Source organism: Trachemys scripta, chromosome 1 (assembly GCF_013100865.1).
Source record: "Trachemys scripta elegans isolate TJP31775 chromosome 1, CAS_Tse_1.0, whole genome shotgun sequence".
NCBI classification, from domain to species: domain Eukaryota; kingdom Metazoa; phylum Chordata; order Testudines; family Emydidae; genus Trachemys; species Trachemys scripta.
Window position 1 is genome coordinate 333,395,391 of NC_048298.1, and position 13,470 is coordinate 333,408,860.

The 13,470-nt window shown below is 45.8% G+C and overlaps 1 protein-coding gene across 1 annotated transcript in view; it reads left to right on the forward strand.

Moving 5' to 3' along the window:
- The window catches only part of MAP6 (microtubule associated protein 6), a 59,015-nt gene that overhangs the window by 27,839 nt on the left and 17,706 nt on the right, over window positions 1-13,470 (forward strand). The window contains exon 3 of the mRNA XM_034779613.1: window positions 12,172-12,385. Within this exon, the coding sequence (XP_034635504.1) occupies window positions 12,172-12,385 (214 nt within the window). The remainder of the gene's footprint in view (window positions 1-12,171; window positions 12,386-13,470) is intronic.

A 13,470-nucleotide genomic window follows, 5' to 3' on the forward strand; every position in this document is an offset into this window, starting at 1 on the left:
GAACTCCTCCCCTGCAAGGGCAAATACCTGTTCCATGGCATGGTGACATGAATCACTCCCTCCAAAGAAAAAAGAATGAGGAGTACTTTAATTAAGTTAATAAAGGTAAAGCAGAAGAACAATTTGTGGCTGTAAACCTTCTTCCTCAAGTTTTATCCCCCCCTTACCTGAACCAATCAGGTGTTTAGGAGAATAATCGTTCTCCCTCCTCCTTGTAACAACCTTTTATGTACTTGAAAACTGTTATCACGTCCCCTCTTCTCTCCAGACTAAACAAACCCAATTTTTTCAATCTTTCCTCTAGACCTTTAATCATTTTTGTTGATCTTCTCTGGACCTTCTCCAATTTGTCCACATCCTTCCTGAAATGTGGCGCCCAGAACTGGACACAATACTCCAGTTGAGGCCTAATCAGTGCGGAGTAGAGCAGAAGTATTACTTGTCTTGTCTTGCTTACAACACTCCTGCTAATACAGCACAAAATGTTGTTTGCTTTTTTTTGCAACAGCGTTACACTTTTGACTCATATTTAGCTTGTGATCCACTATGACCCCCAGAGCCTTTCCGCAGTACTCCTTCTTAGTCAGTCATTTCCCATTTTGTATGTGTGCAACTGATTGTTCCTTCCTAAGTGGAGTACTTTGCATTTGTCCTGATGGAATTTCATCCTATTTACTTCAGACCATTTCTCCAGTTTGTCCAGATCATTTTGAATTTTAATCCTGTCCCCCAAAGCACTTGCAGCCCCTCCCAGCTCGGTATTATCAATAGAACAACTTGTGAGGAAAGGCACCATCCAACATATACAAATCTGGCTCACTGATACATAAGGTGATGGGCACCATAGAAGAACTTAGGCTGGAGAAGGAGAGAGCACATACAGTCACCGTGGTGTCCTGGAGCCAGTCTACCAGTACCCTGATATGTGAATGAATTACACTTGATATTAATTGCATGAAAGTATATTTGCATCTTCAAAGAAAAGCAGGATTTACAGGACTGTGCTAAGTACTGTTGTCTTTGCAGGTCATTTCACTTCCCTTCCTCCCTGAATTTAGGAAGATATAGAGCATATTGCTTTGTTAATCTCAATATTTTGTATGTCTGTATCCTCCCAGTGTGATAGCAGTGCATGTGTTCACAGATAAATCAGACACCCAGCGCTCTGTGGTCCAAGAAATGTTTACAGCAGCACTTTCACTCTTCTAGCTCTGTTTAAATACCAAGGCTTGACAAGATCTGCCTCTGACAACTCCTGTACTGGATTCGAATCCTGCTGCACTCAGCTGTCAATAATAAAGATTTTTCACGTCTCAGAACATCTGTGTAACGAGTTGTTTTGTTCGTTTGGTCTTTTAGCGCGTTGCAGGGTGATCGGCTCACCCGCATTTGGAGAGAAATGCTTGCAAATTCTCCCACTCGCCCTCTGCAGCCCCCTCCCCACCACTTTTGGAGGGTGTGAAGAGAATCTGTGCTGTGGCTTCCATTCTGACACCACTGGGAGGGAATTGGGGGGCTCGCAGGGCATCTAAATGTTGCCTAAGCCTCTAACTGGCCCCTCTGCTCAGGGCTGCCCGGTACTGTTGTTTTAGCATTTACACTAGGAAGTTTGACTGTGTCAGTGGGCTTTGGGTCAGACCTATAAACAGTTCCATGAGCCTGGGTGGCGCGTATCATAGGCTGGGAGAAGCTGTTCCTCCCCAAACAGCCTCGCATGGCCTCACCCATGCTTCCTGCAGATTGCCCCCTCCTGCTTGCCCTTCCCCCTGGGCCCCAGCCCAGGCAGGCTGGCTGCTCCTCTTTAGGGAAGCGTGCTGGGGCTGGTGGTTGCGGCTAGGGTTAGGGCTAGGGCTACCGCAGTCGGTCTGCGGTTGGGACTTGGAGTGGCTGGGGCCGCCCAGCACTGGGGGGAGGCTGCCAGCACTGGGGCTGCCCCCCTGTGTTCAGAGGGGGCTGAGGGCTCTGGACCTGGGGGCCGCAAGTTGCCTGCCTGCCCGGCTGGTGCTTGGGTTGGGGGGGGAGGGCCGCGCGCTGCCTGCCTGGTGCATTGGGGGGGAGGCTCTGGGTTCCAGCGGGGGAAAGAGGGTGGGGCCGATCAGGGGCTAGCCTCCCTGAGCCAGAAGGTCACTTGCCACGCATGTCCATGAGGGTTTCAGTCACACAACGTCAGAAGCCCAAGATATAAAACTGGTCTGTGCTGCTTTAATAGAGTCTGGACAATGATAGATGGGTCCAGACTTGACTACTGCAGCAAGCGTCATGGTCCATGGAGCTACTTCTGAAGACCGCTCTGACGCTACAACCAGGGCAGAAGGGCTCAGCCCACTTGCTCACTGGGGATGGTCATAGGGAGCATCTTACACCCATGGGCTAAAGACTGCATCACTTTCCTACTTGCTTTCAGCAACACTCAGTGTGTTAGTATCATCATTTAAAGTGCCGTATTGTTTGGGTTGTGCGTACCCTATAGACCACCTCTCCTCCCCAGGCACCATTGCAGCAGTTGAGATCAACTGGGTCTGAACACGACGTGTGGCTGTTCTCAGTGGAAGGCCCTCAGTTCTGGAACTACTCCCCATGTTGGTCCAGCAGATCCTGAAGCATGGGCACATGGCAAATCTGTTAATCAAGCAGGGCTAGATTGTGGTTGTGCCCTCAAGGATGCATTGCTATCTTACCTGCTGGTTTTCTGAGGTTCTCTAGAGTATGCGTGATGTCACTCTTCTGCATCGCGTTGTTTTGCAGTGGAGCAGGGATAAGAGTGGGTGCAACTTCTGTGTAGCGCTGTATGGGGGCCACGATGCATGGCTGGCACATTAACTTGGGGTCCTCATTCTAGTGCTGTCTTGAGCTACTGACTCTAGCATCCTTCATAACCAGATGGAAGGATGGACTCCTCTGCTAGCTGAATTCACCACATCCTGTGGAGGATATGGTACATGGACAGCACGTTAGCCTGGTCCTTCTTGAACACATGCCTCTTGCACAGTGAGAGAGGATCCCAACAGCCTCTTTCCCCGTCTTGTGTTCGAGTTCAGCACAGGGTAGGACCTAGCAAAGCATATTCACAGGTTTTATTTCCCCATGATACTTGCTCCTTTGTTTGATTGATGTTTCCCACTAGCACGTTAATACATCAAATTGACTCAGGATATTCGTACATAACTGACTTTATATTGGGCCAACCATAGTGGGCTGTTATGCGTGTGTGTGTGTGTGTGTGTGTGTGTGTGTGTGTGTGTGTGTTTAGGTGAAGCTTGAATATTCATGTTTGGAAAAGATCATCTCAGGCACAAGTAGATGCCTTACGCTATTTACAGTCCCGGAGAGATGTTACAGGAAATTACTATGCACAAAATAATAATGGATGCACCAGAGGAAAATGCTGTCTCTTAGCACCCAGAGGGAATCTGAGACCGTAGCCCCTGATGCTGTGTTAGGGGAGCAGATGGGATAGTTCTTACGATTTTATTGGCAAATCTCACTCGCTCACTTGCAGTTGCTCACTGGAATTGCTCTTCTGATCAAAAGAAGCTGAAATACGTGTGGGCTAATGGTGAGAGCCAGAGTTCTACACGAACGGGAGGCTGCCTGAATTTCAGCCCCCTGCTGCTCTAGCCCCTATGGGCGTTGCGTCAGGACACAAGACTCAGACTTCGCCATGAGAAATAACACCTCCTGCAGATTGCGAGCATACAGATGCCTAACCGTCATGGAAACTGTGGTTGCTGAGGTCAGGGTGAAGGATTTTAGTGCCTGGGTGAGTGTGAGGAACGTGGTACGTGCATTGTCTTACTGTACACATTGGGGGTTACTTAGAAGGTGGAAAGTATCAGAGGGGTAGCCGTGTTTGTCTGAATCTGTAAAACGCATCAGAGGGTCCTGTGGCACCTTTAAGACTAACAGAAGTATTGGAGCATAAGCTTTCGTGGGTGAATGCCCACTTCATCAGATGCAAGACAGGTGGAGTCTGCCAATGATGTGAGGGGCTTTGGGGACTTTAAAGAAGGTGGCCAATTTGTTTAGGGCATCACAATTGTTGGCTGCCTATTTGAGACACTTTAAAGGGGCTTGATTTTTGAGAGGATGGGTGCTCAAAGCTTGCTGAAAATCAGGCCCTTTAAAGGTGTCTGGTTGGGCATCTAAAAATTATGGTACCCCTAAATGACGCGTCTCTTTTGAAAATCTTGGATGGCTACTTGGACATTTCCTTGCTTTCAGGGGTTTGTGTAGGTCAGCGTTCCCCTAAAGCAACCTCACCTGTTCTTAAGAATGTAAATGAAATTCAGATTTGCTCTATTTTACAAACCCTGAAGCCCTGGGGATTGCACAGGCTGCAGTAGATCAGGGCAGAAGTTGCCCCTAAAGAGTTTCACTCATACCACGATACTGCAGATATTTTGTGCAGTTCAAATTCTGCTCTGTCCTGCTGGCATGTGGCCCTGAGCCAAATCTCAGTGAAGCTAAGGGAAAAACTCCCATTCACTTCCAGTGAAGCTGGAGCAGGCCTTAAGTGCGCAGTTTCCCCATTAACTTCAAAAGAGCTACTGAGCTTTTTACATAGGGGTAACTGTAGGCAGGGGTGGCACCAGTGACTGTGGCAAAGTCGATAACTTTCCCTTGACTGATCAGCTGTTACAGGGTATTTCAGCTTGCCTCTCACTCTCAGATGGGATCTTCCCAGTCACTGGAAATCCTGAAAGATGTGAAGCACCTGCAATTCCTTTAGTACAAGAGTTTCAGGAGCTCAGCACCTCCTCTCAGGGTTCGATCCATTGTTATGCTTGGAGGGCTAGGTGGGTTGAACCTTAGGTCCCAATATCTTTGTCATTGGTCCTTAGGGCCATTGATATAAATGGATAGGTAGTTGGAACTCCATGGTCCATTTGCAACTTGGGTTGCAGGGAACTCAGATTGTTTAGTCTGCAGAAGAGAAGAATGAGGGGGGATTTGATAGCTGCTTTCAACTACCTGAAAGGGGGTTCCAAAGAGGATGGATCTAGACTGTTCTCAGTGGTACCAGATGACAGAACAAGGAGAAATGGTCTCAAGTTGCAGTGGGGGAGGTTTAGGTTGGATATTAGGAAAAACGTTTTCACTAGAAGGGTGGTGAAGCACTGGAATGGGTTACCTAGGGAGGTGGTGGAATCTCCTTCCTTAGAGGTTTTTAAGGTCAGGCTTGTCAAAGCCCTGGGTGGGATGATTTAGTTGGGGATTGGTCCTGCTTTGAGCAGGGGGTTGGACTAGATGACCTCCTGAGGTCCCTTCCAACCCTGATAGTCTATGATTCTATGAACTAGGCCTTTCTGCTGAGCTGGCCAACAATGGTGTCAATTAGTACTGGCTCTGCTGGTGGTTTTGTGATCTGGGCTCTTGTCCATTAGGAACTGGATTGAGACAAAGCACTTTAGAAAATGCCCAGTAGGGATCAGTTCTGCCTGGGGCAGGGATATGAACTGGGCTTGCTAATGCTCCCGTGCTATCTAACTTCTGTCTAGGCCACCTCTCCTGTTTCACACAGACGACCAAGGATTTACTACATGGGAACCATTTGGGGTCAGTAAATTATAGCTCTGAGCAAATAATTGTTTTTTTGGTTCATGGGCTGAACCGCAACATCTGAAAAATAATTGAATTCAGTTTGAACCAAAAAAAAATAATTATGGATCAAACAAAACATTTTGTTCAACCCAAAACTAATTTTGGGGGGCATCTTCATTTTGTTTTGGGTCATTTTGGGGTGTTTTCCCACCTTTTTAATTAGCTAAATTTGTAAATTAAATGAAATGCCATTTTGAAATGAAAAATCAAAACATTTTATTTCTAAATGGCTGAAATGAACAGTGTCAACTTCTTTGAAATTTTCCCCTATTTTTGGGGAGTCAAAACTATTCACCAAATTTGTCCCAAATTCACAAATAGTGTCAATGAAAAATGCATTTTTGGGGCAATTTTTTTTCAGTAAATAGTGTAATCACCAATACTGACCTGGACTGCATTCCCATCAATGACTGAAGGGCGAAAGGCTCCATAACTCATTACCAAGTCCCTGGGCCAAATGCTTCTCCAAGTAATACGAATAACAATAATACAATTTTTAAAAGTATCGGTGACATTTGTATGGCTGCATGTAGAAATTTAATTTTGTAAAAACCCACAGTCCAGGGGGTCTTTATTTTTAACGTTCATGGAGCACGTACTGGCTTGCAGGCATGCGCAGGGGCCTGCTTATGTTGCTGTTAATGTTCAGGGGATGTTTGCCGCTAGAGTTGAGCTTAACCACATTTTGGTCCTAAAGCTCTTATCTGACCCACCTGAGCAGTCCTACTGGATTTGTATGAGTAGGATCACCCGATTGGATCAAACCCATAGTCCATCCTATCCAGTCACTGACAGTGGCCACCACCAGATGTCCAGAGGAAGGTGCAAGAACCCAACAGTGGGGAGTTGTGGGGTAATCTGCCCCCTACACATAGCTCTCATCCTGGTCTCTAGTTAGAGATTAGCTAAGACCCAAAGCACACAATGCAGCATGAGGTTTATTATCCCTTCCAAAATTATAGTTGTCATTAATTATAACAACTCTGGACATTCTTGATGTCCATGTACACCTCTACCCCGATATAACGCGACTCGATATAACACGAATTCGGATATAACGCGGTAAAGTAGCGCTCGGAGGGGGGTGGGGCTGTGCGCTCTGGCAGATCAAAGCAAATTCGATATAACACAGTTTCGCCTATAACGCGGTAAGATTTTTTGGCTCCCGAGGACAGCGTTATATCGGGGTAGAGGTGTAAATGTTCAGTCCCTTTTTGAATCCTGTTAAGTTCTTGGCCTCAGTGATTTCTTGTGGCAGAAAGTTCCACAGGTTCAATCACATGTTGTGTGAAAACACATTTCTCATCATGGGTTTTGAATTTCCCACCATTGAATTTAATTGAATGTTGCCTTGTGTACGGGAGAACAGAAGTTCCCAAACTACCTTCTCTGCATTCATTATTTTAAATGCTTTCTTTATGTCCTCTCGCTCTAAGGTGATTGTGGTATTGTCCTCTATAATTTATCTGAGGTGTAAAATCAGGAGTCTAGGGCCAGATTCTGCCACCCTTACTCACATAGGGTAGTACCTTGCTTCTCAACTAGTTGCACTGAGCTGAATGGAACTACCCAAATAGTAAGGAGCTACTCACTATGAGTACGAGTGGCAGGATGTAGCCCTTAATTTGGGCCAGCCAGTCTTTTCTGAAGAAACATTTATCGTGTCAAGTTGGTGCTAAGTGGATTTTGCAAATGTTTCTTAAATTTGCACTAATAGAGTTGCCAAACATGCTGCACCAGTGCAGTCTGCAGCCATCAGTGTTGGTCTCTGACTGCCAGGAAACGTATTTCAGTTTCTGTGTTAAAAGGAGACAATTTAAGGTGCTTTCTTTTTAACCTGAAGCCAAGGCAGAAGTGGATGTGATGGAAGCAAGGGACTGCACATTTTATCAGCACATTCTCAAATTTGGGGTTAATTTCTGCTTTGATTTATTATGTTCCCTTCTGCACACCTTTCCTCTAATTTTATCAGTAGCATTTAACCTATGAGAAGCAGTTACTTTTCAGTAACTGACGAGTTCTACTTAATATTTTCCTACCCAAAATGTTTCTCTTAATAAGTGATTTATCAACCTATCTAATCTATCGAACGATTTGTGTACACCTCCCATCATCTTATTTCCGCCCCCGGGCTCCTAAATCTGTTCCACCACTTTGGTACCTTCACAGCCCAAACACCGCTGTCCAAGTAAATTCAGTGTTAGAAGCTGGTTGCTGATCACAATAAGGAAGGAGTCTGGAAGGTGGATAGAGCAGGAGACTGGGATTCTATCCTGTTCACTGTTTTCTAAGCCGAGGCGATAAGTAAAAGTGCTGCATTGTGTCATAGCCGTCCTTCTTCAGTCTGGAATTTAAAAACACAGTAACCGTTTACTGACAGGTAGAACACAGGAGTGGGTAGAAAATGTTCTAAATCTTTGCTAAAAATAATTTCGTGCATTGTTGTGTAGTCATGAAAATATTTTTCTAACTCCCCAACACAAAGTGGATCACATGCCATCCAGTTTCTATTTCTCAAACTCTGGTGGAGTGAGTATACTTACAGATTGGCTGGGTCTGCTCAAAGCTGACATTTTGGGGGCAAAGGTTTGTAACAGGGTCAGAGTTTCTAGGCTCCTGCGCACAAATTCAGGGCTCCTCTTTTAAGCCAGCCTAAGCTCAAGGTGTAAAGACTTTTTTACAACCCTGCATAAAGATGCAGAATAAACACTGTTGATTCATGCTGGCAGATGGATTTTGTTAGTGTCAACCAGAGTATAAGGGAAATTGAAGCGTTTCTCTAGATCAGAGAGATCCATGGGCTGGAGCAGAGGAGATGCTGCCGGGAAGCCCTAGAAAGTGGATAGATTGGAACCATGTACAGGGTGTACAATGACAGTAATCACCAGGGACCGAAAATGGGACATACTAAGAGCAGGTTTCAGAGTGGTAACCATGTTAGTCTGTATCAGCAAAAACAATGACGAGTCCTTGTGGCACCTTATAGACTAACAAATTTATTTGGGCATAAGCTTTCGTGGGCTAAAACCCATTTCATCAGATGCATGGAGTGGAAAATACAGCAGGAAGATATATATAGCAAAAACAACAAGGAGTCCGGTGGCACCTTAAAGACTAACAAATTTATTTGGGCATAAGCTTTCGGTGGGTAAAAAACCTATTTCTTCAGATGCATGGAGTGAAAGTTACAGATACAGGCAATATATAATGATACATGAAGAGAAGGGAGTTACCTCGCAAGTGGAAAACCAGTGTTGACAGGGCCAATTCGATCAGGGTGGATGTAGTCCACTCCCAATAATGGATGAGGAGGTGTCACTTCCAGGAGAGGCAAAGCTGCTTCTGTAATGAGCCAGCCACTCCCAGTCCCTATTCAAGCCCAGATTAATGGTGTTAAATTTGCAAATGAATTTTAGTTCTGCTGTTTCTCTTTGAAGTCTGTTTCTGAAGTTTTTTTGTTCAAGGATAGTTACTTTTAAATCTGTTATAGAATGTCCAGGGAGGTTGAAGTGTTCACCTACTGACTTACAAAAAGCCTTCATGTGTCACCGAAAGAAAAAGCTCCTTAAAATCAAACTCAGCAAAATTAAAGGCGGGAAAAAATCTGAAACAAAAACTGTGGGGCTAATCGAGGCTGTGCGTACCGTGCCCATTCTCTCTTGCACATGCTCACTACGGCAGTCCACCCGCGACCTTTCTTTCATATTGCCTGTTCGGGATTAGGAGATGGCTCTGCCACAAGCCCTGTATAAGGGGCCCTGTGTGATGATTAGCCTGCTTCCTCTCTCCCACATGGTCCAAGGGGGAAGTCATCTGCACCAGCACTTTACCATACTGCCGGCTCATCTGTGCTGGTTGTGGGAGAGGGGGTGGAGTCAAGGCTCCGACAACTTCCCAGCCCTGCTTGCCCAATTTCCACCCGCCTGTGCTGGGGGAATGGGAGGGGAGTAGCGCTTTGTGGAGGCTGTTGTTTCACTCCAGCGATACATGCAGCCAGTGCTGGGGAGCGAGGAGGCATCTTATGTCTTTGTCTCCTCTGCGTGGAAGCATAATGTGGGTTCCATCATGCTGTTAGACTGTAAGTTCCTCAAGACAGGAATCTTGTGCTCCTACCTGTTTGCAAGGTGCCTCACACCCTTCTGGGGCAATACAAATATTAAATAGTAATGGGGGAGCATTCAGACTCGCAACCACTTACCGCCAGGCTGAATGTTTCATTGTTCCAGGATCAGCTGACACGGCACAACAAAGATGCCATGCATCCATAATATATCACAAGGGGGCGCGCTGTTCTGAACAAAGCCTCAGTTTTTGTTTGAAATCAGCATCTCTTGGCCACACAAACGCTGTTGAATAAGAGCTTCATTTTAATTTGTTCAGTGCTGGCCACAAACAGGCTTTCACCTTGTTATACTTCATGTCTTGACACTGCAAGCTTGGCTGCGGTGTTGTGGGAGCCGTGTTGGTCCCAGAAGACAAAGTAGGTGAGGTCACATCTTTTGGTGGGAGGGGCGAGCTTTTGAGCTACACAGAGCACTGCATCAGGTGTGGAGAAGGTAAATACAAAGTAGGACAGATTGCGAAGCCTAAGGGGGTCACACATGCTGTAGGAGACCACTTAAAATGAAGTGGGTAATTAACACCTCTGCAGAGGTTATGAGGCAGCAGAGTGTGTTATTGAGGGCAGGTCTACACTTAAAATGCTGCATCGGCGCACTGTAGCACTTTAATGAAGACACTCTAAGCCAACAGGAGAGAGCTTCTCCCGTCAGCATAGTAATCCACCAGACAATGAAAGGGTTAAATAATTACAGAGGGGGAGAGAAATGAAGACGTAGAGGCAAAGGACATAAATTTGGTTTTAGCTGAGATCTGCCATAAAATAGGGAGTTGAGGTAGTGTAGAGATACAAGGAGGCTGTTCCAACGGGTAGGAGTTGCAGAGGAGAAGGCTCTTTCACCAATAGTGACTGCGTAAATGTAAAAAAAAACGTTAGATGGGCAGAGAGAAGAGGCGGGAAAGCGGAGAGAGGAACATTATGTGAGGAAGCAGAAGCAAGAGGCTTGTAAATACAAGAACAAATGGATCCTCAAGTGAAAGGTATTGTTAAAAATTAAATTACTAATCACTGGGAGCTTTTACTAGCGTCAAAGATGGTTCATAGCACCCACAGAGACATAGCACCGACAGCAGGAGGGATAGGAGTTGATGCAGGGGTTAATTTCCTTCAAGAGTCGTAAAAACAGATAAGTGCTGTGCCATGTAGATGAAATTCACCCCTGTGCAGAGGGTTATGGCATCGCTAGCGTCCTACTCGAACCCTTAGGACATAACTGATGCACAGATCTTGTGCTGGCTCCCTGAGCACAGGTGAATTTCATCTGTCGGTCAGGAAATGTCGTAGCCTGGGATTCGGATTTTGTGTTTCCTGCAGCTGGTCAGGAAATGCTTCTCCTATTCTCCTGAGTACAGTTTTGATGGGGGAAAAAAATTTTTTTTGTCAAAAGTTTGTTTGAAAATTTTCCTGGTTGTGGATTTTATTTTTAATGGAAAACGTTGGGTTTACAACTGTTGGGTTTTTTTGGTTGGTGAAAACAAAACAATGTTTTGCTTGCTTTTTTTTCTCCCAAAATCCCTGAACATTTTTTAACAGAAATGGAGTCTTTACAAAATTTCTGATGGATCAAAAAGCCATTTCCCCACCACTAAAAGTTTTGATGGGAAATTTTCCACTAGCCCTAGTGTTTGCCTTCAGGGGCTAATGAAGAAGAGAAGTAGAGGTGTAGCTACCAGTGCTTGGTACACATGGCAATCTGGGTGAATCCTAAAAAAACCCTTACATGATTGGTAGATGTACAGTAGAAGGGATGTGCTAAACAAGGGCTTGAATGTATACATTGTGGTGCAATATAGAGCAAATGGCACAACACAATCCCGAGATGAGTGGCGATGGTAGACTCTTTACCTTTGACGCTCACCTAGCTGGTTCTCATACAGGTAAGCTCGCTGACAACAAAGCTTGTGCGCTGAGATGGGAAACCAAACGTTTATTGTGACATCCAGTAAATCTGCACATTCCTCTCTCTCTCTCTTTACAAATGAATGTTCATCATAAGAATAATTGCATGTAGGAGTCAGGAATCTCTCCTTGGGCTTTCCAGAGCATAGGTGAAGCAAGATTTAAGAGGCACTGAGGTCAGGCCAGATTTTCAAAAGGGCTCAGCACCCCCATCTGGAGCCAGATTTTCAAAAAGCCCAGCTAGTTACACACCTAAATTAAGTGATCAGATTTTCAGCCTCCCAGCAGCGACTTTTGTTTCAGTCGGACAGATCCGAGAAGGAGTTTTTCCATTGACTTCAATGGGCAATGGATCAAGCTGTTGGATGCCGAGTTCTGGCAAATCTGGCCCCAGATGTCTATGGCACGGGGTTTTCAGAATGCAAAATATACAGCCAGGGAAGGGCCATCCAATGATATGTCCGCTAAGAAAGGGGGTCGGCTTACTTTCCACAAGCCACCCATTTTCCCGTTGTGTTAATTTCCGCCTCCTGTTTCTTTTTGAACCCTAGAAATGAATTCAGACCTTGGGTAGACGTCAACAGAGTCAAGCTTATAAAAGCTAAATCCCAGTACAAGCCCCCGGACGAGAAAGTGAGCCACGAAACCAGCTACAGTTCTCAATTCAAGGGGGAGCCCAACAAGCCTGTACAAGCCGATAACAAATTCATCGATCGCAGGAGGATACGCAGCCTGTACAGCGAGCCCTTCCAAGAATCTTCAAAGGTGAGAGATACAGTGTAAGGGGACAAGGGCTTGCGGGTGCCTGCAGCACCGCATGGCTGTCAAGACTTCACAGCACCACTTAGTTTCATTCCATTTCCAATGGCTTATTCATTTCTGGCCGGGGACCCTATCAGGAATTATTCTCTGACACCCCAGTAAGAAGCGTGGGGCCGAATCCTAAGCTGGTGTAGATCAATATAACTGCACTGAAGTCAGTGGTGGGATGCTGGATTACAACAGGTGCAAGATCTGGCCCCAGGACAATCTCTTTGCATTCGCATTTCCCTGATCTCTAACGTAGACTATTATTATTTGGTAAACACAAAGCTACAAATGTGTTACCTTCTTTTATTTCACCCCAGTAACATGCTGAGGGCCAGATCCTCAGTTGGTGTAAATGGAGGTAGCTCTATTGACTTCAGTGGAGTTACACTGATTTACAGCAGCCAAGGATGGGTTTTTAAATGGATCCGATCTGTACAATTTTGGGTCTGGATTTTTTCCTTCATCCCAGAGTTTGGGGTTGTGCAGTTCTTCGAGGTATTGTTTGGTCCCGATATAAAGAGAGAGGGGGTCCGATGGGAAATTCTGCTTCCAGTGGGATTCTGAACCCCCCTCCCAAGTTTGGGAGCGAGAACGGGCTGGATCCAGGGTTTTGCTTCACACCTTCCCCAATATCATTCCAAGTCCGCGCTTGGTGCTGCTGTTTCTCTTGCAGCAGATGAACCCCAGGCATCCCAATGTGTTTTTCCTCTATTGTATCAACCTGAGAAAGGAGCAGAATAAGGAGCACGCCCTCCCCCCCACTCCCAGTCCACAGCCCCCCAAACAATGGTTACAGTATGGAGCTTATAGAGCGTCCAACAGAGGATCCTGAGACTCTTCCCCTCCCCTTTGTTCTGGGCCATCATTTCCCTTGTCTGATCCCAAAGAAAGGCAACGCCTAATGAGATTGCAAAGCCGTTCCCCAAATCAGCCAGGCAAGGGGGTGACAAAATGTGCCCCCTGCCTCCAGCGACTGACCGGGTGTCCCTGAATCCCTCCATGTTTTCCTCAAAAACTGGGGAGTCCATCATATAACATCA